This window comes from Acomys minous (genome assembly GCF_964271855.1).
Source record: "Acomys minous genome assembly, chromosome: 6".
Lineage (NCBI taxonomy): Eukaryota > Metazoa > Chordata > Mammalia > Rodentia > Muridae > Acomys > Acomys minous.
This window is the reverse complement of record NC_140487.1, coordinates 73,698,443-73,725,685: the sequence shown is the minus strand read 5'-3', so window position 1 is coordinate 73,725,685 and position 27,243 is coordinate 73,698,443. Positions and strand designations below refer to the sequence as shown.

The window sequence follows — 27,243 nt, the reverse complement described above, 5'->3', positions numbered from 1 at the left end:
AGTGTAGGGACTCGTCCATTTTGGTTTCAGTAGAGTTTTTCTTCCTGAAAGCCCTGGTTTGTGCCTTGGCAGTGACATCTAGGGGAAATCTGGTGTTAGAATGGTTCCTATGTCTGTTCTGTCTGTGTGTAAAAAAGGTGGTGTGGGGTGTGTGTGCTTGTGTGTGTGTATTAGAGGGGTCTTGATAACTGTTATCGTGCTACGACTGCCTTTAAAAATGAATGCATATCCACAAGGACTCCCTTTAATAATATTATATTCCATGTTGAATAGAGCTGCCAGTTTCTAAATCATCTTTTGACTATGTAATTTTTCTCAGTTGCTACCAAATTAAAACAACATAATTTTAATATTTAACTTGCTAATCCTTTATCTTTGGGCATTTTTATGTATTATGGCTGTATCTTTTCCATCCTTGTGGGTCATGAAGCCGTCCTTGGTGTGGCACCATGTCTTGGCATTTGTTATTTCTCCCCTGCCATGGACAAAGTAGGCTTGGAAAGGCTATCAGCAATGATGTAGAGTAAACCTTGTGTGCTTTGCAAAGATATTTTAAAAAGTAAACTGCAATGCTACACAAGTCCTCAAGTAATTGAAATTATTTTACCTTGCGAGAGCTCTGAATTAAAAAATTGAATTGCTTAATGCTCGCAGTCAGCTCCAGTCCCATGTTCACATTAACATCTGGGGCTGTTGTTAAGATGAACAACGGGCTTCTGGGCTTACCTCTGCATTTTGGCCACACATCATTACATTTGCTCTATGAAAAAAAGAGCAGAAAACTAGTAGGCGAATACATATGTATGGATTTTAGGGATTGATTTGTCAGCTCTTAAGCAGGCATTTTCTGAGTGTTCACAGTTGTCAGAAACTATGTTAGATGCTTCAGATACAGACGCAAACAACAAAAATACTTCCTGCTATCTTATTATTTTTATTTTATTTATTTTGAATTTGTATTGAGGCAAAACTCACAAATGATGATCTTCATCATCTTAAAGAGCTGTGCAGACATCACTACTGTTTAATTGTAGACTATGTTGCTCCTTATAAAAGATACACCCCGATCCATTAGTAGTGACTTTCTGTCCCTCCTTCCCTTAGCCACAGGAGCAGCCAATCTATTTTCTGTCTCTGTGGATTTGCCTAATGTTGACATTAAGAGTAAATGGGATCATACACTATGTGGCCTCTGTCTGGGTTTTGTTCTGTTTTTTTCCCCCCACTTATCATAATGCTTTTAAGATTCAGTGTAAATAAAAACTTTATTTTTTTCCCCTGAGCTAAGTGTGACTGTTATGAAATAGACAAAGTGGAATATGTCTGAATTTGTTTTTTGACATAGGAAATTATATTAGTAGATATTAAATTCCACTGAAAGTTTTTAGTAGGCACTTGGGCATGCTAATCTGGAGTTCAGGAAGGAGGTCTTGACTAGAGCTTGCCAAGTCATTATCATATAGATGATATTTAAAGCCACCAAGGTTAAATGCAGTCTTCTGTATAGCATAGATGGAGGAGGAAAAGGGTTAAAAGGTTGAACCAGGAGCACTTACAAGATAAAGGGTCAGAAAGGTGAGGAGGGAGCAAGAACCCTGGAGAGGGTTTGAGTCTTAGGGGAGCTGAAAGACTGTGAGGTCCTGGGAGCTAAGTGAGGAAAGTGTTTCAGGGAGGGAGTAGTTAACTTTGTCAATCACTGCTACTCAGTTTAGTGAGGGAGATGAGGAGTGATAATTGCACATTGCTCTACCACTGTCAAGAAGGTGAAAGCCCCAGAGCTGGCTGTGTGTCTTGCAATCCCATGGTTTTTAATTGGTTACATTAATTCTGTACTCTGTTTCATCTCATCTGCCTTTTCTCTTTTCATGGCAGTTACCACAAAGAACCTGGGACTGCCTATTTGTAGTTTTGATTTCGGCACTATAACTTAATACCTGAGATTATTAATTTCCAGAGAAGAATGATCTTTTTTTCCCCTCATTCTTTTAAGGGTTCAAATACATGATTATTTGCTTAGGCTCATATGTGATCCCAATGCTTTTATTCCTTGAGCTGGGGTACCATATGTTAATGTCTGGAAGCATATTGTACAATAAACTGATCTCTTCGTGTCCAAGAAAAAAAAGAGAAGCCGGGCATGGCAGCACACGCCTTTAATTCCGGGAGTGGGAGGCAGAGGCAGGCGGATCACTGTGAGTTTGAGGCCAGCCTGATCTACAAAGTGTGTTCGGGGGGGGGGGGGAGATGGAGGGAGGGGGAAGGAGGGAGGTAGGGAGAGAGAGAGAAGAGGAGAGGAGAGGAGAGAGAGAGGAGAGGGAGGGAGAGAAGAGAAGAAGAAGAAGAGGAGAGAGAGAGAGAGAAACGCCTAAGTCTCAAGTCCCCTCTAGTTATCTATGGACCTCTCCCTAGCCCCTACCTCTCCAAGGTTCTTTTTTTCTTGTGCTTGTACCTCACTGTGATCCAAGCGTTTAACAGTGGGCCTCTGGAGGATTGCCATCATCCATGGCTTAAGGCTGAACATGCAGCTCAGTGTTGGTGTGCATCCTACTCTGTGGGAAGCCGTGGATTCAGCTCCTTGAACTATATAACAAACAAGCAACTATCCAGTCATTTGAGCTACAGTACCATTCATCTCACGCTTTCTAGTCTCTCTTCCATCCTCAATGTTCCTTTGCGTCTCTCCTCCATCCCATGCCTGAACATCTTGCCTCATCACTTTTATTCTAACCACTATCACTGAAGAGTCCTGTAAATTCCATAAGCAACTGGAACTGAGGTTGTTTCACCCAGGAGACCCTGCTTCCCTTGCTCCTGCTTTAAATGTGTTGATTAGGTCTCTGCTGCACAGGCCTGGTCTTGGGGAAAAGGTATGAATTTAAGTGCTTTAGGTAGTTGAAAAGAGAACTTAACATGTGTGTATGACAAAGCTGATAAAATGATAAAATTAAAGAAAATTGCACTTCAGACTTAGGGGCAGCCTGAAAGGAAAAGGCTCACTGCAGCTTTCTGAGGTGAGCTGAACAGGAACTAATAAATCAGGTATTGAAACATTGAAACAACTTATTTCAATGCATGTGGTATTGGATTTTAGACAAGGTAGTATTGGCAGTCAAAATCGCCTAGGCACCATAAGAGTATCTGAGCAATGTCAGCATAGCAGTATTTAAAATATCTCCTAGTATTGAACTTAGAAACTTAGTAAGTTAGTAATTAGAGTGTGCTCTGTGGAGCTTCATGATCTCCGTGCGATTATGCCGGAGCACTCAGACACCCTGTGCTAGCACCAGCATTTTGTGCATCCCAGTGCTGCTCCTTTGCTGTGCTTTCAGAAGATCAGGCGCCAGTCGTTTTATAAACTCCTCATAAGCATCCATAGGTAACAAAGTGAAACAAAAGGAAAACCTGTATATATGCTTAATTTTCAACATTGAAAGATAAACAGGAGAGATAGGACAAAGATGAATATGATTGAAGTATGACATCGTTCTATGAAATTCCCTTATGAAACTCATTGCTATGTTCAATAAATATATGCTATCTTTTAAAAAGAAAAGAAAAGAAGCATCAACAGTGCAAATCCAGCTTACTGCATTCAGCACAGTAGAGTCATTGCTCCATGCTACTCCTCTCTTAGGTTAACAGGCTAACAGAAAACCAACCATCCTGTATAACTAGAGTTTGAAGCAGATTCCTTAGAAACAAAAGCATGGTTCTGAGGGTTATATTTACTACGTTTCAAACGTAGAATGGGGAAGTAAAAATTGATTTTATAAAGTCATTTTATGCCACTGTTTATCAGATTTTTGAAATTATAAAAGGCTTTTCTATAAAAATTTCCTAAAAATATACTTTATTATTTTTATTTATGGATGTGTTTATTGAGTATACATACTCCCTGCCCCCGCCTCTGTGTGTGTTTGTGTGTGTGTGTGTATGTGTGTGTGTGTGTGTGTGTGTGTGTGTGTGTGTGTGTGTTGCAGGGTTCCTGGAGCTGGCGTTAAGGGGTTGTGAGATACCCAGCGTAGGTGCTGGGAACAGACTTACCATCCTCTGCAAGAATGGTTAGATGGTCTTAAATGCAGAGCCTTCTCTTCACATTCTGATTTTTCTAAGGGAAAATAAGAAAATTAAACAGTAAAGCAAATTTTAAAAATACATCATGCTTCTACTTGAAGATGTTTAGAGTCTCATGCTGGAATTTCCTGGGAGTTGGTTGTCCTGTGATCCTTGGTTTTGTTTTTATCTATACACATTTATCTGAGTTTTGGACTGAACAACAGGGGGATGAATCTAATGTGCCTTGTCCCAGTTCTTCAAATGTTCAAAGTATGTGTTCATGAACACTTAGAAATTTAGGCTTTTTATTGAAGCTGGAGGTAAATAGTCCTTTAAAAGATTTTCACAGTACTTGGGGAAGGAGAGGGTAACACATTCAGCTGTTTCCCCGAAACTCTGAAGATGAAAGATGTGTGACCTTAGCTAAGCCAAGCAAGGATTTGTTCTGGGGCCAGAACTTAAATCTTTTTCCATTTATAATAAATCGTAACTAGCTGGCACCCATTGCAAAGCTCTGTCTTCAGTATGCTCCTTATTTGCGACAGTGCCATATGCATATGTTAAATCAGGTAAACCCATTACTTAGGTCCCTCTGAGACTATCACCTGCCCCCTAAGCTACTCCTGTTTCACCTAATGCTGCAGAGCACAAACAATGTCATTCTGGCATGGCTTTCTGCTTTGCATGAGTCATGGCTCCCTGGGTATGTGCTGTTTGCCAGTTTTAAAGTCAGGCATTTACATGAAGGGTGTTACTTTAATAGGAACACAATTGACATTGCACATTATGGTCATCTGTATCTTTGTGGGGTCATAAAACACCCCAAAAAGGGCTCAGTGGCTTTACATAAAGAGTTTTGATTAGGAGAACATTTTACTTTGGTCCCACGTAGTTATTTTTTTTCAACTTCCTTCAGTTGTTGAATATTGATTTTTTAAAATTAGTATTTAAGTGTTGTTTTACAACCTGAATGTGGTTTTATTAAAGACGTTAGGTTTTAGGAAAAATTAATAGTTATATCTGTGTAACATAATTATCTATCAGATTTATTTGTATGTATTGGGAAGAACTTCAAAGTAAACACAGAAGTTAAGGTAGTAGTATGTGTATGTGTATGTGCTTGTGTATGTGTGCTTGCACCATGCGTGTGTGTGTACAAGCATGTGTTTGTGTGTACTTGTGTGTGTGTATGTGTGTGTGTGTACAAGCATGTGTTTGTGTGTACTTGTATGTCTATGTATGTATGTGTGTGTGTGTGTACTTGTGTGTGTGTGTACAAGCATGTGTTTGTGTGTACTTGTATGTCTATGTATGTATGTGTGTGTGTGTACTTGTGTGTGTGTGTATGTGTGTGTGTGTACAAGCATGTGTTTGTGTGTACTTGTATGTCTATGTATGTATGTGTGTGTGTGTGTATGCAAGTTTGTAAAACTTCTATATACTCATCTACATTGTTTACCAAAATGTTATTATTTTATTTCCTATTGTATAAATTCTCAGATGATAGCATTTTATTGTATATCTAAATATTTATCTTTAAAAATAATGCTACTCTTATAAATAACTACAGTTTTAATTTTCATTTAGTATTATCCTGCATCTTATGGAAGTGTTAGAAAATAGCATATTTTTACTCTATCTAGGATATGTGATTTAAAAATGTGTTGTCAAAAAGAATGAATTTTATTAGTTGAAATTGAATATAAAATAAACATTGATTAGCATTTTCATTGTGGAGTGTTTATATATATAAACTTAATTAGTTGTTCTTGCATCTTTTTGTTTGTTTTTTGTTCTTGTTTTCAAGACAATGTTTCTCTGTATAGCCCTGGCTGTCCTGCAACTCACTATGTAGAACTTGCTAGCCTGGAACACAGAGATCTGCCTGCCTCTGCCACCTAAGTGCTTGGATTAAAGGCATGAGCCACCACCACATGCATCCTTATTCTTGGATCTTCATAATTTTGGTTTTGTAACTGTATCACAGTCCACTTACATGTACGTCTTACTATAAAAAGAGAGAAAACATAACAATATTTTGATATTATTGATTCATAATATCTCTGGAGTCATCCACCCATCACTGCTGAGGAAAATCATTACTGGAGGATTTTTGGGGTGGTGGTGGTAGTGATATTACATAGCATTATTAGAATCCAGATCCACTGGTGTGATGGAGCACTTTCATACTGTCCCATTTGAGCCCATGCCATCATGTTGTTAGATTCTAATTAATCATGGTGATCAGTATTTATATTACAGACACCAGCAAATACTGTGTCTCTGGTGCACACCTTTCTATGAAAGTTGACTATTAACCAACACAGTAGTGGCTAGAGTCTAAGAAAGTCTTTACTTTGGAGAGGCTTCACCCAGCAGTTGATAGAAACAGATACAGAGACTCACAGCCAAACAATAGGCCGAGCTCAGGCAGTCTTGTGTGATGGGATGGATTGAGGGAGCCAAAGGGGTCAAGGATACCACGAAAAGACCTACAGGGTCAACTAACCTGGGCTAAATAATGGGTACTCAACAGAGACTGAACCAGCATCCAAAGAACACACATATGTGCAGCCTAGGCCCCCTACACATATATAACAGATGTGCAGCCTGGGCATCTTGTGAGTCCCCTAACAAGGGGAGTAGGGGCTGTCTCTGACTCTGTTGCCTGCCTTTAGATCCCTTTGCCATAGCTGGGCTGCCCTGTCAGGCCTTAGTAAGAGAGGCTGTGCTTAGCCTGCTGTGACTCTGCACTCTACTTTCCTTTCCTATACTATTGGGCCTTTTAAAACGTTATTTATGTCTCATTATAATAATCTCCACTTCAATGTATGAAATGTTCCTTTTTTTTTTTTCTTGACATACTAAATACAATTGGATATTTTATGAGTTTATTTCCCTTTTAGTATTCTTCTTGACCGTGACAAAATGTAATGGTGATATCTTTCAAGGATTCAATGACTACGAAACCTCTGGCAATAATTATATGTGGGTGTAAGGGTATCTTTCTGAAATTCCAGAACCTCACTGTTGGAATTGATCTAACTCTCTGATCAATGCTATGAGATCAAGACAAATGGGCTCCCAGCTTCTCGTAGGGAAAAAAAAAGACTTAGATGATAAAGGAACTCTATTCCAAGTCAGTAGTTGTTGTTTTATATGTTCTTAAGCTATAGCAAGATTTTTCTTTTTGTAAGACCAACTCTGCCCTTAAATTTTTTATTTTTAAAGGCTTCATATTTTTGCTTTTATAATGTGATATGTGTATCAAATATGTAATGAGTTGTGATCAAATCAGCTTAGTTACCATTTGTATCTACTCAAATCACATTTCTATCGTTGTTATTAACCTTGGTGTGTTCTAGATATTTTGAAGTATACTTTGCTGTAGACTATAATTACCCCTGCTGTTTGGTCTAACTAAAGGGGTAAACTTATTTGTCTTAATTTTATTTTCAAGAATCCTAATTACTTTTTTATAGGGTAGTATTTCTTAGAGCTGAACACAGTAATGATGCTATTTCTGACATTTCCTTATCTACCTTAAACAATTCTCAGTTTCCATACTAATTCTCTCAATTGTAGAATAAAACTGTTTTAATTAAGCCTGCTTTTTACTTTGAGGATTCATTTCATAGCTTCTTTATTCTAAGGATTATCAAAATACACAAAAGTTATTTCCATTTTGTTATACTAGCATTGGCAGTTCTTTACAAATATAAAAGGTTTGTATGTATGTAAATGTTCCTTGATGTTCTAAGTTATATTTTTGCTGTCTTTAGATAAGTTTATAAAGATTGGAAGAATTTACTATATGCTCCAAGGAAGCAGAACCATTGAGTTCCCACACACCTTTTAAAATTTTCGTTTTGAGTTTCACATCATGCACCCCAGGTCCACTCATCCCCCTGTTCCCTTGTATCTGCTTTTTGCCCTTGCAACCTCTTCCCCAAAAGAAGATAAAATGAAAACAAAACAAAAATAAGTGTAAAAAAAAAAAAAACCAAAGCATAGAGAACATGTTGTGGAAGCAGTAGTGCGTCACAGTGTGACCACAGTGCACCCCTCTGTCCACATCACTGTGTTGTGTGGCTGCAGGAGAGCCTCTCTGTGTCCTTGGCGTGGTGGTCTGTCTTCATTCTGTGACTTCTGCCTGCCATACTCGGGGCTTGTACTGCTCAGACTGCCCACAATACTGGCATTATCTGTATGATTTTATCTGCGTGTGCATGTGCAGTTTTTCTAAGTAGTGGGTTGTGGTTTATATAAAATCCTGAAAGATTTTTCTGATCTTACAAATGTGGAAGAAAAAAAAAAAAGACCAGATAGATGTCGTAACCTACTCCTGAAATCCTAGCCCAGGGAGATTGAGGAGGAGGAGGAGTGTTTAAAGTTAATCTCATTTATAGGGTGAGACCCCATTTCAAAGAGTAAATAAGCAAGCAAACAAGCAAACAAAAAGAGATCTCCAAAACAACGGAAAAATTCTATATCTGTATTGCTCACTTTTTTGAAGCATTATCTATTAGCTAATCTCTTATATGTAAACTCTTCATTAATAAATGAAATATTTGGCTTTAATATTTCCTTACTTGTAGAGATATATTTATTATTGAATTCATATCACTGGACAAAGATTTCTTCCTTTTGGCTGAACTATCTTGCTGTATTATATGAATTCAAAATACAATAGACAACACAGAATAAAATGTTAAAATCCAACCAGATGATGCATATACACATAGCTAGAGATATAATTATCTATACATGCATATGCTCATACACACACACACACACACACACCAACAACACACCTTTCTGTTTGTTTACGTGGAGAATATATTTTATATTTTGTTGTATATTTTATTGTTTTTCCATTCTTTTCCAAATTTAAACTTCCCTTATAATTTATTTTTAGCTGTATGAGGAGTTTGCAGTGATTTCTGAAAAAGAAAATCTGATTTATGGAATCTGTCTTGTTCTTTATAGGCATGCATCATTAAGTGAAATTGCATTTCTGTCACTTTAATGTGTACTATCAACTCAATTCTCCTTGGTTATCTTGAGACAGAAGTTTTCTTTCCATAATATCTTCTCACATGTTGTAAGAAGCCTCAGCGCTAGCTTTGATTGGGAAGCCCTTCTGACGTGCTGAAGTCAAGTGCCTGCAATACAGCCTGTTGGTCTAGAAATGGGGATGTGGAGAATGTGTGGTTTACTGATGCCCATTTTCTTAAAAATGCCCACTTTTCTAAAGCAAAAAGCACACATGAGAAACACAGGTGTGCGGCTTAGGACGAGAGTGTCTTCTGCTTTGCTCCTGTTTGTTGGTCTGCATAAGATGATATTGCCAGCCTGACTTACTGCCTGGAGACTCTGCTCCTCTGCTGCAGCTGATGCTCCCTCCGTGGTTGAAGTGGACAAGACACTGTCCAAACTTTCAGAAGACCATTAAAGTTCATAAACACTAATTTAGGTCACATCAGAGTCTAGGTATTGTAATTTTAAGGGGAATATTACTAGGCAGGAACCAAGGTTAGTAGATGGGTAAGAGGGTGCTACAGCACGAAGGAATGGGGGCTGCCTTAGCAAGGGCATTATTTTTAAAATACCATTAAAATGGTAGCGCTGCTAGATTGGCAGTTCTCCTTGCTGGGAGGGAGGAAATATCCAGATTGAGACTCTGGTGAAAAAATACTACTCATAGGTGAGAAACCAGGGTATCACTGAAAGAGGTTTTGAAGACTGGAGAAAAGTTGGTGTGTACCATGAGCAGGAGTACTGAGGATGCTGCGAGGGCCTGGTGTGTTGCTGCACCTTTGTAGTGATGGAGATTAGCCAGTGAAATGCAGCTGTGGGCCGAGGCCCTGAGGGGAAAAGGTTTCCTCCCTTGCTGACTTGGTGGTTGCTCCAGAGCTGCAGATCCAACTTGGTAGTTGTGGAGGGACCTTGCCTCAGAGCAGATAGAGAGGCATTTTGTAGCCAGTCTCCATGTGTGGGTAAGCTCAGGGGCGCCTTGTACAGTGGTTACTTTGAGTTTTGCAGACTTGGCGGAATGGTTCCAGGCAGTCATATCAGCTCCTGGTGTTGTGGATGAAAAGGTCATTTCTTTGAATGACCTACAGGCCTTATATGTTCTGGCTCTGCTTTTTTCTTCTCTTGATGCACAATCCTTTCTTGTAACTGTTTCCATCTTCATTTACTTCATATTAAATGTTTTTCATGCTGTGTGCCCAGGCCTTACATGTGTTCCTCCCTACATAGAACACTTTTCCCCACTCTTCCAGCAATCTTCAGTACTCCAAATAGCACTTCTAGAGTATATAAGGAAAGCTCTTCTGCCCCAGAAATAAAGTAGTCTCTAGTACACTACAAATAAGGGTTATATTTTTATGATCTTTTTTTCTAGTGCCTATCATAGTGCTTGGCATATAGTCAGCTTTCTAATACTAAAAAAAAAAAAAAAAAAAATAGTGAATGTTTGCCTTTTCCCTTTAGTATTGGTCAAATTTATTATTCATTTTCTTAAAAAATATTTCATGGTACAACAGAAGGTATGATTGGTGGTAAACGGCCACTGACATCTATGATTGTGTACTTGCAGAGGTTTTGTTTGTCCTTGAGTTGTAAGGTGCTACAAAGGCTTTGTTTTGGGAGTTATTCCCCATCTCACCACTTCCACTGACTTAGGTCATGATGGCTGTGTTTCTAGAATTTAGTTCTAGGAAATTTAGTTATTAATATATATATAAATTTATACTTACATATTATATAGAAATCATAGTATATATACTTATATATTATATAGATAGTGAATTAAATTTTTAACTGAAGTTATCTGTATTGCACTGTCTTGTCCTATATGTCCAGAAAGGACTTATTGAGGAGATACCTGAATAAAGACATGAAGATAGTGCTCTTGCCAATCCCAGGGAACAGCAGCACTAGGCTAGGAACAGACTTAGCAGTGGTTCTGAGACAGATAGGCCCCTGCTGTGTGTAAAACAACACAGGCTTTGATATGGGTGCAGACTGAGGCAGGGAAGAAATGGGAGATGAATTCAGAAACTCACAGGCCCAGGAGGAGTGGAATATTTTATAGATCATTGCAAGGGATTTAGCTTTTAATGAGAAAGGAAAGCTTTGGAGCACCATGGAGGAGAGAGTGATCAGGAGAGAGTTGCATTGGAACAGGACACGTCTGGCACTGGTGTGACCACCTGATGTGGTGCGGCCTTGCTGGCGGGCGGGGAGAAGTGCCAGGGTTCTCTGTTCTGGAGTGCAGCCTGGTAGGGATCTGGTGGCTCTGGTGAGCGGATGCATGAAGTAGAACAGAAAGTATTGTCAAGGTTTTCGTCACAAGCAACCAAATGTGGACATTTTCACCGTCCCCGGAGCCTGAGATAGGACATGGTTGTGTGGTGCTTCACAGTGAGTGTTTTGAATGTAATCTCATTCTAATGTTTAGTGTCAGCCTTTCTGTGGCTCTGTTTCTGGGCATGATTGTTGGGACGGAAATGTATGAAAGCTGTATTCCATGGACCATTAACTTCTGGGCTGAAGTTTCTTTGTATGGTTCTTCAGAGCCTTTTGTTGGTAACCTCTGCCTGCCGGTGCTTCCTCCAAGCTAAATTGACAAGTAGTTCTTTTGTGCGTTCTGTTTTAATAAAAGCCATTTCTGTATTTTAGACTTTTGAAAAACAGCATTTAAAAAGCAGAAATATAATCTTTAAAGAAATACAAAGGCAAATCCTTTTCCAGGAAGAGCTTGTAATTTTATGTGATGTACTTAGAAGATGCTGATAAGTAGCTCCTTTGTTCTGTGATTGTGTCGCTAGGTTTGATCAGACAAATGGAGTATTTCCTCAATACCAATATTTGAAATCCATAGTATATACTATTTGGCCAATCTGTTCTCTTATGCTGTTAATATTGACTATATTATGGAAAAGCAATGTCATTTTTTTCTCTATGAAATAACTGCAAATTTACAGTCCTCCTTTGGCAATTATTCTGTAAGCTGGTCCTTTCTGTAAGCCTGTTTATTTGTTTGTCATGTTTTATAATAGCTTTATAGTTTCTAATGTGTTTTGTTTATATCCTAATCATAACATTAACTTGATGAAGCCTTTAACTGTCTGTATCTGATGTTGAATTTCCCACCAGCACACTCTATGCACAAAGATGCTGAGTTCCTGATTATAAATGCAATGAGATTGTATTTTTTATTAACATATTTCTTCTGAAACCATTGATTGTAGTGATTTTTTTTAACATCTAGAGCTTATTTTAGAGTGAGTAACTGAGAAATATTTTTGAATAAATATACATAGATCTGTCAAAAATTTTGCCTATTTTGTTTTCCTGCATTGGGGAATTCTTATGATAACTGTGGGAGGAACCCCTAAAACAAATGGAGTATGTTCATAATTAATAATTAGAAATGGAACTCATAAAAATATCAGCTCTAAATGGTAGTGAACATTTTTTGTGGCACCATAATAATCCTGAAGCAAAAATGTATATATCATTCTCATTTAAATTGTAAAGAAAATTACTACATATCATGGATGCTTCAGTGGTTATAACTGAAAATAATTTCTTTGGACAACAATTATACTTCACTATTTTATACAGTTTGAGAAAGAAGGCAGTTAATAGACCTGATTGTAGAAGAAATTCTATAATCTAGAAAATCAAAGATCAGCTAGATCTGTTTTAAAGAACACACCATGGTTTGCGCCTCTCATTTGTTGTGAGAGATTGAAGATTCAGACTTAGTAAACAGATTGCTAACTATCACAGAACTATTTGTTATAAAAGTTAAGTAGAGAACTTTATTTTCTTAAGGGCTTGTTTTATAATGTGTTAGCTTATATTTTATTATGTGTTACTATATTTCAGCCTATCCTAATAAGTAATAATGCTTAAGGCAAACACTGTATAGTGATCTCTTGATTTATTATTTTAATTGAATTGGCTAGAATAGTTATCATAGGTTTACTTTGAGAATTGGTCAGACCAAGTACAGCTATAGGAACATCTGAGCCGACTTTTCAGACACTTGCCCTGGAGTGATTTCATTCTGGAGTATAGATGTGTATAGACTGTTGGGTGACGACAGAGTCTGCGCCAGCCTCTCTTTGCATCAGTATGACTTGTGCCTTTATAAATGTTGCAGTCAACATTCCATTGCTGTGAGGAGACACCATGATCACAGCAACTCCTATAAAGGGAGACATTTATTTGGGGCTTGCTTAGAGTTTCAGAGGTTTAGTTCATCATCATCATAGTGGCGAGCTTGGTGAAGCAGTTAAGAATTTTACATCCAGATCTGCAGGCAGCAGGAAGAGAGAGAGCCCACTATGCCCTTTAAGCCCCAAATCCACCCCACTGTCACATTTCCTGCAGCAAGGCCACACCTTCTACTCTTTTGGTCTTGCCATCCTCCGTGGCTAAACATTCAAATGCATCTGCCTTTGGGGGCCACTCTTATTCAAACCACACAGTTAACTTTGTGGGAGGGCACGCAAAAAAAAAAAAAAAAAGGATAAAGCTTTAAAACTACATTAAATGTATTTGATGAGCTTACAAGAAAGGATTACTGGAAACAAAACAGAGCAACTCAGAGAGAAGCTTGAGAAAGTTATGCTGGGCATGGTGCCACTGCTTGTAAGCTCAGCACTAGGAACCATCTCTTGGAGGACAGTATGGGAGACAGGGAGAGAGGAACTGGTAGAGAAAGGGAGGGAGGGCTGGAAGGAAGATGCAGACACAGCCGTATGGCATTTGTCAATCTACTGAGTTTTGAAGCTCAGGAGGCCAAGAGAAATGGCCAGGATGGACTCATCTTGGGAATCTTGTTGTAAATATTGGAGGGTTCTAGCCCCTCTCACAGTCTCTATACCTCTCCTGAGATTATGAGAAAATTATCACTGAGGAGATGAAGAGGAAGACATTACCTAGAATGTTTATAACTTTTAAGTCCTCCCCTCAACGTGTGTGTGTGTGTGTGTGTGTGTGTGTGTGTGTGTGTGTGTGGTGTGTGTGTGTGTGTTTTCATGTCCATTAGTGTATGGGTGAGCATGTGGGTGTACATGCATGTGTGTGCACAGGTGTGTGCATGTGAATAACAAAAGATGATCTTGACTCTTTCTTTTTTACTGTGCATCCAGGGTCCAACAAACCTTTTACCTACTGTGTCATCTCCCTAGATTCAAGACTGATTTTAATTCCAGGAAAATTGCAAGATTTGCTGTCTACCATGACTGGAAAGTTGACTTGCTAATTAAACTGTGGGTTTGCTGGTAAAGTTATTTAAAGCCACCTGTCCCTCTGTGGTGCAGATGTTTCCAGTGAGCTGTGAAATAATGCTCTTTCTGTTTGCATGCCAGCTCTGATTATCTTTGTCAGGAGGCTTAACAATCCTGTTCTGCTACTGTATTTTGACTCTAAATTTTTGTTCTAAGAGCCCACCATTCACTCTTTTTCTCTTAGTCATTTTGGGTCATCATTTTTTTTTTGTAACTGTCATGTTGAGTTCTTCAAATTAATTCCCTTCCAACTTAGGGAATAAACAGATTTAAGCATGTCTCTAAATATTAAGCCAACAAAGGCATTTTCTAGAACCAAATCTTCCATCTGAACTGGAATTCGTGCAGTTCTCCTTCCCAAAGAACTACGTTGTAGACTTCTTCAAAGGCCAAGTAATCTTGTTGGACACACCCTGTTTTCAATGTCTTGGTTCTCAGTGTCATAAAATTCCAGTCTAGTTTGCAGCCATCATTAGCAGTTTCTAGTTGCCCAGGCACACGTGGGAGTGGGAGATTGGCACTGAGCTTGGCTTAGCAAATCAGGGCACCACATTGTACTCCGCTCCCCTCACATCTGGTCTGATTGTAGTAAGAATTCCTTAGCAAACAGTAAAATACCCCACTATCCAAAGTTCAACTGATAGGAGAACCCTATTTTAGTCATTAAAACACTGCAGATAGCACATACAGTTTCTCTCTCTCTCTCTCTCTCTCTCTCTCTCTCTCTCTCTCTCTCTCTCTCTCTCTCTCTCTCTCTCGGCAGTTCTTAAATGCTGCTGTTGCTCGGCATCACCAAATGTACCTTGTAATATTTTCTGAAACAGAGAGGGCTACATAAGACACATGACCTCTCCCCACCCCACCCACCTCTCTCTCTGTCTGTCTCTGTCTGTCTGTCTGTCTGTCTGTCTGTCTGTCTGTCTGTCTCTCTCTCTCTCTCTCTCTCTCTCTCTCTCTCTCACACACACACACACACACACACACGCACATACACACACACACACACGCACACGCACATACACACACTAAAATAATAAGATAAAATAAAGTCAGTTAAACTCTTTTTTTTTTTTTAGTCACAGTGGAGTAATTGTGACATGCCCCCAACATATACACCTTTCTATTTCTATATAAAATTCTAATAGTGACAACAGCCATATAGAGATGGGTAAAGTGGTGAGGAGCTGGCTCTAGTGGGAAGGGACTCTACAAGAGAATAAATTACTGATATTTCTTTTGATTTCTAACCAACTGTTCTCATTTCTTTTCCCCTATCCACATAGACCTAGACATTTCTGTTTAGAATTAATTATTTGGAAGCAGAAAAACAAAAAACAAAAAACAAATACTAAAATATCGTGTGGCGTACCAGATCTGTGGAAACATTCTGGACAGTTCTTTAAAGGCTAAGCATAACCTTTGGTTAAGAGAACAGGCACTGTTCTTTCTCACAGACACATGTGTATGGATGTTCATATCTTCATTGTTTATAATAGGTGCAAAGTGGAAAGCCTTGCTCATCAGTTGGTGCATAATGCCATAAATTAAATGTGCCGTGAACATGCAGTGGACTACTGTTCAGTCATAAATAACAATGGAGTGCTAAGATGTGCTACAGCATTACAAATACACTATGTAAATGAAGTCCAACATTTGATCAGTAACAGTTATTTAGCTTCAGGCATGAGACCTCTGACCGGATTGTGCCCAAATGGGCACTCAAATGTACTTAATAGATTCAAGATCATTAAAACTAGTTAAAAGAATGAGGGGAAGATGGATCGATGCAATCTCCCTATGTAGCTTTAAAATAAAGTGAGTTGGAGGATAATGACACTAAGACAGAAGTATTCCTCAAAGATGGTCAATTGAAGTTCCCTTGTGTCTTATTGATTAGACATTTAAAAATACACACACGGTGACTGGAGATCATTTGGTAAGTGCCTCACCCTTTTGTAGAGTATGCCACTTTCTACTGCTAATTTTTACCACATTTCTAAATGTAGACTGTTCATTTTCTATTACAAAAACCTCCCATGCTATCGCCTCTGGATCCTTCTGACTTTGTCTCTGGAAAAGGTCTGAGTGACCACAGTTTTTAAAAGTGACCTATTTACATTTTTTAATTATGTGAGTCTCTTAACAACCACATGTTCTGGTGTATCAGGATATCAAATTATGAACCTTAAAATATGTGGATTCATTTTTCTGTCCATGACATCTCATAGTTCCCAAATTCTTAGTTGGTTGTTTGAAGACAATTAAGGGGTGCTCCTTTCCTCTTCTGCCCCCCTCCCCTTCTGCCTCTTTCTCTACTTCTCTATTCTTTATTGAAGCATGAATTTCTTCTTTTGATTTCTAAGCGAAGACAGTCCTTAAAAATAAGTACCATTTATTGACTGCCTTTGAGGGACACGTCTATCTTAGTGACATTACCTTCTAATTCACTTTATTTCAAAGCTTCTTAGTGAAGCTGTATCTTTCCCTCTTAACTTTCTTAATTAACTAGATTATTATGAAATTTTCTATTTAGATGTATTCAGTTCTAGTTTCTTAATGGCCTTCCTGGGCTCATTTTGTAGATCAGGGTGGCGTTGACCTCATAGAGATCCTCCTGCCTCTGCCTCCCAAGTGCTGGAGGTAAAGGCATCCACCACTGGATGGATTCCCAACAAACACATCGCAACAAATGTGTTCAGTCACAGAACTATAAAATGATATACTCTTATTTCTTTGTAGGAATTATTTTATGTGTTCTACCTCAGTGACAGTTCTCAAATGAGTTGTCCAATCACTCACAGACACTTCCAACAAATGTGATCCTTCATGAACATTCTGTACAGTTACTCTTATTCACGACAAGGGACATATGACCTATTTACAGTAACTATGTAGTCAGGTAGTTCCTAATTGAGGTTATCTTCCTCTTCTTGGTGTTTTGGGTACTGGAAAGACCAAATGATTTTCCGGTTTTGTTTGTTTTTGTTTTTGTTTTGTTTTTTCATCTTGGTGCAGTCCTTGGAATTTCCTTCCTTGTTGGCTTACTCTCATTCCCAAGTGCCCAGCAGTAAAATTCCTTAGGCATTTGATCAAAGATGTGTCTTCTCCTTTCTGTTTCTACCTCAGAGGAGGTGCCCCTATGGTTCTGACCTCACAGTGTTCTCTAAGCACCTACCTACTATGTGCCATTTTAGAGCTTCTCACCTGACTCCAGCCATTACTCCAACCTTACAGACACTCCCTAGCAGTAGCTTCTACTGTTTCCTTGAGGCAAATCCTTTCCACCCTCATCAAGGCTTTCCTCATCTCTAATTGCCTATTTTTCCTCTTACAAGAACCTCCCATTATATTTCCCCCTTTTCTCCCATTGTCCTATCGGAAAGGTTCTTAACCCAGACCCTTTTCCTTCCTTTTGCCCTATCATGTTGTAGATGGTCTCTTGATACTCCGACTTTAAAATGAATCTGACGTGCCCTTCCTAAGCATTTTAAACATATATAAACCCCACTGCCTGTTTAATTAACATCATATTCTCTTCTCAGGGACTCAGATGTTGAACAGTGATGATGGATTCATAAGGCAATGGATTGTGGGATTGGGACACCCTTACTCTTTGCCTGCCAAGAGGACGCTAGAGAGATATTCTGTGGGCATTGTGTAGGGAAGTGGAAGTGCAGTGTGGTAGCCCTGAATCAAAGCACCAGACGGCATGGGTTTCTTTACTTTTAAAAAAAGAAATAGAAAAAATTCTCATGTCTTCTACCTTCATGCTCATTGTAACCCAGAGAGCCCTTGTCAGCCCCTGAGAGAGGCTGAAGTGCTCATCAGAGGCCCTGCCAACTGCCTGGAGAGATGGGAAAGTGCAGTCTAGTTCTTGATATGGGGACTGTGTTAGAGAGGAAAAGATATTCCTGATATCAGTTGGATAATTAAATGTGCTCCTACCAAATACACTGCTTGTGTGGTCATTTTATAGAAAGAAATATGATTTCTCTTGAGTTGACTTGTATCTTTAATCAATGAGACTTCTTCAATATAAACCTGAATAACCAACATATGTTTGGTCTTGAGTCTATGAGAAAAATCTTAAATGTATCATCTTATAACTAAATTGGGCTCAATGCTCTATATTTTGGAATTTTTCTGTATCACCATTATCTTATCCAATATCTCACTCTCTGTGAAGAGAAAATAATCTTAAACAGGTTGATGATGCTTATATGTCTTTAAAATGCTTCTAAGGCACCAGCCTGAAGTTTGACTGCTTAGCCTACCATATGTGTCCCTGAGAAAAATGGACTTCCGCTTCCCTACCACAAGCCTATAGTTCTTATGTTTGTATTTGGTGGTACTATTTCAGGACTATTAATACAGCCAGGAGCAGAGATTTTTATAAGGAGTTTATCAGTATTCCTTCCATGGTAGCTCTGTTATGACTCTGTGTCTCTTTTCCTGCCCCAACGACTTCTTTATTTAAATCCCGGGTAACAGTGCCTGCCTTGATCATAACAGTGGAGGAAATCAAGAATGAATAGATGCATGTGGGCTATTGTGAAAAATTTCTCAAGGTGTTTGTTCAACTTATGCTGTAATAAATAGCTTAACTTTTCAGTTTTTTCTTAAAACCTGGACTTTTGGCTGATCCTATTTCTTCTAAAACTACATCTGCTGTTTATTCGGAGGCAGCTTCTAGTCACGATTCACTTGTTCTAGAGAAGATGTTCTCTTCAATTCCTTTGTACATGTATTCGTTCAATAAATGCTTATTATATTCTAGAAACTGTCCCAGGTACTAGGGATACATCAATGATTAAAATAGAGTTTTCGTTGAGTCTTATATCCTTACCTACAAGTTGAGTCCTAATGTTCTACTGTCTTTGAAGTGGATTGGTTTTTTCTTTGTTTATTTGTTTATCTTTGGGTTTTTTGTTTGTTTATTTTATTGTTGTTTTTTGGTGGGTTTGTGGTTTTGGTGTTTTGTTTTGTTTTGCCTGCTTTTATTTCAAAGTCACCCTTAGCAAACTAAACCACTGGTCCTGACTGGCCTGCTTTACTGGAATAGTTAAAGCATTTGAGGGTAAGGACATTTTGTTATTATTTTTTCTTTGATTCAGGGCCATACCCCAGGGCGGTGTCCAGTCTCCGTCAGAGGCTGGAGGTGGTGGTAGCACCTGAATAGGTTGTGAGGGCACGGCATGCTTTAAGAATACACACATGCTGAAGCACTTAGTTGCAAGGCTGCCTCCTCTGCCAAGGTGGCACCCCAGTTCATGAAACTCAGACTACTCAGCTGGCGCCTAGATCCAATTAAACAGGGTTTTTATTGATGCAATTAGGAATTCCATATTTGTTATTCTGCATGCCTTTCCTAATGTCAGACATTCATTGTAAAACATTCCATCTTCACTGCAGTTCTTCGCTATGTTGAGAGCCAATTTTAAACACAGGACACATTCAGAATGTCATTTGGGACATGCTGCTTTCTGGAACTTAATGGAAGTCACTACCACATTCTGTTCTATTTTAAGTACTCGGCACAGGCATTTGTTCACAGTACTTGCATGTATACATTAGATATTGATTACTTTAACTGAAAAATTAAGAGTCCAGAGCAGCTTGTTTCATCTTGTCACACTATAAGTGATCCTAGCAATTTTCTCAGTCTGTCACTGCAGTGATACTGTTCCCCGCAAATGAACTCACAGGAATGTTTTATTCATTTGTATCAAATTTATTTGTTACAACTTCAATGTTGGACTCATTAAGGTAATGACCATAACTGTTGCTAAAGTAATATGTTAATAGATATTCCCTCTCTCTCTCTCTCTCTCTCTCTCTCTCTCTCTCTCTCTCTCTCTCTCTCTCTCTATCTCACACACACACACACACACACACACACACACACACACTGTCTATCTGATATCCCCAAAAGGAAAAGTGGACTTGCTTCATTAGGGTGTATGTGCTTGTATATCAAGAACTGTGCTAAATGTCCCTTTATATACTTTTTAGACATTAACACATTATGTTTGAAGGCATTGACCATAATTTCTATTTTATAAATGGGCTAGCTTAGGCTAAGATTATTTTAATGAATTTATTATAATTATACTAATAATAAATAACAGATCTGGGATCTGATTACAGATTTTCTGATCATTTCCATCTCAACGATGAACATTGCTTCCTATTTTTTCTGTGGTATTCGCTGTTTTCTCTGCTTTATTAAGATGACTATATTCATTATCAATGACAGCAAATCTTAGCTGGAAAGAGTCAAGGAGTAGGTAAGTTTAGCAGCCAATTTCTCCAAATGAGTTCTAAAGGAATGGGCTGGTCTGTGAGGACTAAAATGCTGTCATACCACAGTTGTTAGTTGGCCTTGGGGTTTGCTGCCAGTCTTCAGGGAGAGCTTGTCAAACCATTCTCCTCACTGCAAAAAGCAGGAAATATAACTGGGGTGTTCTTCCATCATCTTGTGCTGTACAGCCTCCCTGTAATCCTACCGTCAATTTCTTTTCCATTCCAACCATCCATCATCATTCACCATTTTCTCTGGTGCCCATCGCCTGGCCTTCCCAGCTGAGATTAGAGTGCAAGCATAATGAATATGGGCCAGAGCTGTCCCTGCGCGGTCAGTGCACGTCTCGGAATGTGAGCAGCTCGCTCCGTAACGGTCTTGACAACAGTTCCCAGGCTACTTGGCTGGATGGGAGGGCCTGTGAGGAGAGGTGAGTTCTGTTTCTCCTCCAGAACACTGAAGTGCCAAGAGTCCACGCAGAGTCCCTTTTGGTGGGAGAGACACTCAGGTGTTGCGAACTTTTGTCAGGGCCTTTCTTCTGGTTCTGATAGCTTTCTTTTCAAAAACCAGGTCTTTGGGATGCTGTTTTCTTTTTAAATTAATAATTCAATAACTTTGTCAATTTTGTGTTACTATAAGAGGATATCACAGACTGAATTGTCTCTAATGACCAGAAATCCAATGCCATATAGATCTGGAGGACTAGCAGGTGAAATTAAGAGGCAACAAGTGATGTTTCTGCTTACCATACCTTAATAGAAGAAGACAGAGGCAGCGCGAAAGAGAAGAGCCGCACAGCCATCTGTGTCCTAGGCTTGCTTGAGTCCGTGCAGGATCACCCTCCTGGTCAATACTTGTGAATTAGAGGTTAAGAGTCCCATACAGGTATTGGGGGCGGGAGAAACACATATATTTCATAGCATCTAATAACCTAGATTTAGACACCTGCTTTATAGAGAGGAAATCATATCAGATGCAGTGAGGGTGTACATAGGCATGGAGCTAAGAGAACACACAAGGTTCCTGTACATAGAATTTTGGTTTAGGGTTAAAGTATTTTTCACTCTTATTTCGTGCCAGCACACTGCATGAATCTCTCAACATTTCCTTCAGTTCCCAGGAGTTTTGATCAGTGGGCTGTGACTAAATTTGGAACTTTATACCCTGTCTTTCTTCCTGCACTACCACAGCCTCATCTCTTCCACTGACATTTCTAGTGGCTCCCATCTTCATATTTGGTATTGGGCTTCTTTTGTTTTTTGTTTTTTTGTTTTATTGTTGTTATTGTTTTCGGTTTCACATTTGCTGGGCTTTGACAGTTAACAGTAGATTTTCATATATGCTTTCTCATCTAATTTGAATATTTTTTCACCTGGGTCTCCATTTCTTTTTCCACCCAAGCAACAGATGCATGCCTGTTTAACCTCTTTATGTAGGGATACATTATGCAAACATTAATGAAATCATAGAGTGACATATGTTATGTTTATTTGGGTTGTTTTATATTGTTTCTTTTAGTGGAGTTGTGTGCTTTCAGAAACAGAGTTGTCTGTTTTAAACTAGATATTGGTCTTAAAGCTATCGGTAGAAGAAATGCCGCTCCAGAAGTGATGCCACTGTGGCCGAGGTACACAGGCTGAGCATGCACGCCATGTATGCGGTGCATTTGGAGAACTGTGGCTTGGTTGTTTTAAAAGTATGGAGTCCTTAAAATCATAGCATTTGATAGTTTTAGAAATCATCAAAATTCACTTATCTTAATTCATATCACTTTGAGATAATACTCATACTGAATAGAATTGTGTGTTTTTGCATCCATCTCATATAAAGTTTTTGGGAGTTTTTGTCCATGCTGTTCCTGGAGTGCAGAATATAGCCTTATTTCCCCTGTACACCTCTCCTTGTGATTCCATACTGATTACATGTTGTGATCTTGGAAGGAAAATCATTGAGCCAGAAGAATCTATCCTTAGTTTCTTTTCTGTATATGTAACTGTTTAATGCTCTTTTGAGGAAGGGGTTTCCTAAGGAGTAGTGTTTCTGTTATCCTTTTTCAAGACCTCTCTCTCTCTCTCTCTCTCTCTCTCTCTCTCTCTCTCTCTCTCTCTCTCTCTCTCTCTCTCTTCTCTCTCTCTTGTCCTGTATATTCAGTGAGCCCAGGCCTTGCTCACACAGAGAGCGTTCTCTACAGCAGAGCTGCACCCAGAGTCCTTGTGTTAATCCTCATGCTTTCATTTAAGATGCAAACGTTAGCGAGACATCACTAGGCCTGGTTCCAGTTGTTGTGTTGTGACACAGATAATTTGAAGAAAGAGCTGTACATGCCTGTATTTTTATTAAAACTCAGAACTGTGCTCTGAAGGTTAACAACTGATCCAAATAGTATCAGTCTAAATGCTGATGCCCCTGCTACAGACCACTGAAGCTTCACGTGGGTTTGCCAATCTCCTCGATGCCTCAGCGACCACCAAGATAGGTAATAAAGCAAAGCCAGATTTGCTTGTGTTTGATATCATGCAATTAATTCTAATCAAGAGATGTTTTAAAGTAGAGAAAAAAATAAGCGTAGGTCAGGTATATATTTGAAGAAATCCACCATATAACATGGTTTTGAATTCTGAAACTGACAAGAAAGAACATGAGGTAAATAAAGAGTTAAGCACCAGTTATGCACTAAAAATCATATAACCTGGTTAGGAGGCACATGGCTTACTAGCTAAACATAGGAGACACATTTATTTACCATTACTAGAGGTGGTTAGACAACTTCATTCCTTACTGCTTTTACCCTTCCTTCCTTCCTTCCTTCCTTCCTTCCTTCCTTCCTTTCTTTCTTCCTTCCTTCTTTCCTTTCCTCCCTCCCTCCCTCCCTCCTCCCTCCCTGTATTGACTATCAGAACAAAGGGTTTGCACATGTTCTGTAAGTATTCTACCCTTGCAACCAAACTCCATAACGTCACTTAGCATTTGTAGGCATCACGGTTTTTCAGACGGAATACCGGATCTAACCAGGCTAATCATGCCCTGCCTTTTCTTCTCAATTTTTGCCAACCTAAAGAATCCACTCCTCTTGGAGTAGATAAAAGTGGAGACGAGCTAGAGATTGTAGCAGTTGAATTTCACTTAGTAGGAGAAATAGGCAGTAAACTTCGAAGCCCTACCCAGACCCAGCCGACAAACAGGACATTCTCCACCGTTGAGTGGAGAGTGGGATCTGACTCTCACACGAACTCTGGTGCCCCTTTTCTGACCACGTCCCCTGGATGAGGAGGCCTGGCGGCACTCAGAGGAAGGATAGCAAGTTACCAAGAAGAGACTTGATAATCTTAGAGCATATATAGGGGGAGGAGGTCTCCCTCAATCACAGACATAGGGGAGGGGACAAGGGGGGAAGTGGGAGGGAGGGAAGAATGGGAGGAAACAGGGGAAGGGCTAACAAACAAGATGTAATATGAACAAATTAATAAAAAAATGGTTAATAAATAAATAAATAAAAATAAAAAAATAAAATAAATAAAATAAAATAAAATAAAAGAATTTCACTTAAAACAAAAACAAAACAAAACCCTCAAAAATCCATGTGGGGGTAGTAGAAGCGTTTCTCCTACCTCCTGAAGTTATATGCAGCTCTGTAGTCTAAACTCTCTGCAACTAAATCTGTGAAAACAGTGATGGAAATTGTTACTGCCTCAGAGTGTGTGACTTGGCAGTTACTTCCTGTACTGTGACCCTGTGATGTCTCAGTTAATTACCAATTAAGCATCATTTGAGGGAAGAATGTAAGTCCTGGTTGGAATTGCAAACCCTGCTTAAAGACTTGTGATAGGATCAAGAGAACAGCCATTTTATATTTTGCAAAATACATGTCAGCAGCTTGAAATACCATCCTGCTTGCAGTGTGGTACCCTCCTTTAAGACAATCACATTTTCCGTGATACTGCATGGCGCTTACTGGAAATCATGAACGCTGCCAGCTTCGAATCAGTCATTCTGAGAGCTGGAGTGGGTACATGTTATGGTTTTAAGAATAACTTGATGAGTTTCTTTTACATTTATTTTTAATGTGTGTGTGTGTGCGTGTGTGTGTGTGTGTGCGCGCGCTTGCTTGCAAATATGTGCATGCTTGTGTGTGCTCACATGTGTATCACCATCATGTATGTCTGTGGGTTACATGTGTGCCTAGTGCTGTAGGAGTTCAGAAGAGAGCGTTGGGTCCCCTGGAACTGGAGTTGGAAATGGCTTTGACCTCCCATGTGCTGCAAATTGAATCCAGGTCCTCTAGAAGGAACACTCAGTGCTTTAACCACTGGGATTCCTCACCCCCCAAAATTTATTTTTCTTACATTTACTCACAGAATGTACTTGAGCAATTTACACAAAATATTTATTTAAATAACTATTCTTTCTAGTGTGATAAAGTAAAGATCTTAATAAATGATTTTAATGACCAGGATTCTTTCTTTAACCCAGTATTATAAAAATCTTAGTGTGTCTTTCATTCAGAGGGTTTTTAATGTGGTAGTGTGGAAAATAGTATTTACATACATCTTACCACCAGAAATGCCTTCAATGTAACTCTTCCTTGTCTGTGTGCCCTACTGTCCAAGGAAGACACTGCTGACTGGAGAGAAACGTTATATTCTCAACTCTGCTATTACCTTTCCCCATTGCTTTACCTTATGTCAATTATTATTCTTGGGCTTTCATTTTTTTTTTCTTTTCTGGGTAATTATGCCATAGATGGATGAAGAGAAAGCCTGAGTCATATTGTTTGCAATGACTGTAAATACTGTGGGTGACCTAAGAGGTGGTTCTTGTGACAGTGCGACACTCACGCAGATAGTCTTGGTTTGCTAATTTGTAAAACTTCTAATGAACTAACTCTCAGTTTCATCTTTCCCGGAAGGAGGTCCTGATGACAACTTAATCGAAGGTGGAGGAACAAAATTTGTTTGCAAACCTGGAGCCAGGAATATTACCGTCATCTTCCATCCATTACTGAGGTAAGTCAGCCTCCCTATGATGTACTTACCCATGATCAATATTCTCATTATTTATGCTGATGTGCTGGGTGCCAATAGTTCAGCTACCATTGAGTCAAGTCATCAGGAAAAAAGAAACTTGTTTCATTTTGTAAGGCTTCACAATGAAAGTTAGTCAATAGACCAGATAGTGTGAGGCCAGCAGCTCCTTGTTCTCCGGAGTGCTAGCCCACAGACACTTAGATTTGATTTTCTTTACTTTCTTCTCTAGTGGTACCCTTCCTCTCCTCTCCTCTTCCCCCTTTCTTGGATCTGTCTCAGTGGTTGGCAAGCCATGGCCCACTGGGGTCATCTAGCCTGCCATCTGTTTTCATAAGCACACATTTGCTAACCGCAGTCTTGCTCTTGCTTGTGTGTCCATGTGTGGCCTTACTGCACCTCTGCACTGCGTCACAGAAATGCAGCATCACAGCGTAGCCCCCTGGCACACAAGCCTGTAGTGTTTTTTGCTGTAATTTTTCACAAGAAAAACATGTTACGGACCCCATGGTCTCTCTTCCTCGTTCACACGGATGACTCCTCCACTGTCCCTGGGGAATTAGCACATCCCTAAACAGATGTGATTTGCAGAGCTTAATGCTGGTAAGAACTAAATATATTGCTTTGTGTTTTGGAAGGTAATCACAATTATACTAGCTCGTAGGAAAGAATAATTTACATTGTTTTTACAAAAAAAAATATTCTAAGTCCTAAGTACTTTTAAACAGGTACATTTCTGCGTTTGTTAAAGGACAATTGCTCAATGACTGCAAACTTTCCCTTATAGTAAGTAATTTCTGGAGGTCTGTGTGCACGACAGAGTTAAACCTGTCTGTAAACTTAAGGGAGGCTGTGATGCTGTGTTTAATACCATGCTTTATTCAATTGATTTCTAAAAATATGTAAAGAACAAACATTGTAGATATAACAGGGTACTGTGATGTTTTCATACATATAAGAACCTTGTACCTCCAGGTTAAATATCTTAGACATGTACCTTTTTTTTTTTTTTTTGGCAAAAATCTCAGAATCCTGCATCTTGAAGTATGCATTATTGTCTGTAGCTTTCCTACTGCCCAACTACATGCCAGGTCTTTGTTTTCCTGCCTCTGCTCAGCCTCTGCCCATCCACTCACTACCCATCCCTTCTTCTGCTAACCAAAGCTGCCCTCTTAGGTCGTAGAGGTGAAGTAGCACAAGAGCGAGATCACGCAGTTTGACCCTTGCTGTCACAGTGACAGCAGTGTGTATTTTTTGTGGCTGAATAGTGTTCCATTGTGTCTAAATATCAAACTTCTTTTATCCAGTCATCAGCTGCAGGATATTCTGGTGTTTCCCACTGTTCCTTTGGGTGTGTACCTAACTTTGAAATTGCTGGTTCACGTGTAATTCTCTTCCTAATTGGCAGTTGGTGTGTGTGTGTGGGGGGGGCAACCTTCACACTGTTTTCCATAATGGCTGTATTAATTGATCTTACAGGCAATGTGCAGACTTTACATTATTTTACAGTAAACTTTAAATGGCTACTAAAGAAAATTTCATATTATATGTT

At 39.1% G+C, this 27,243-nt stretch overlaps 1 protein-coding gene across 1 annotated transcript in view; it reads left to right on the top strand.

Moving 5' to 3' along the window:
• Positions 1–27,243, top strand: part of EXOC4 (exocyst complex component 4) — a 739,217-nt gene that overhangs the window by 313,042 nt on the left and 398,932 nt on the right. Inside the window, exon 10 of the mRNA XM_084787371.1 lies at positions 25,577–25,673. Within this exon, the coding sequence (XP_084643497.1) occupies positions 25,577–25,673 (97 nt within the window). The remainder of the gene's footprint in view (positions 1–25,576; positions 25,674–27,243) is intronic.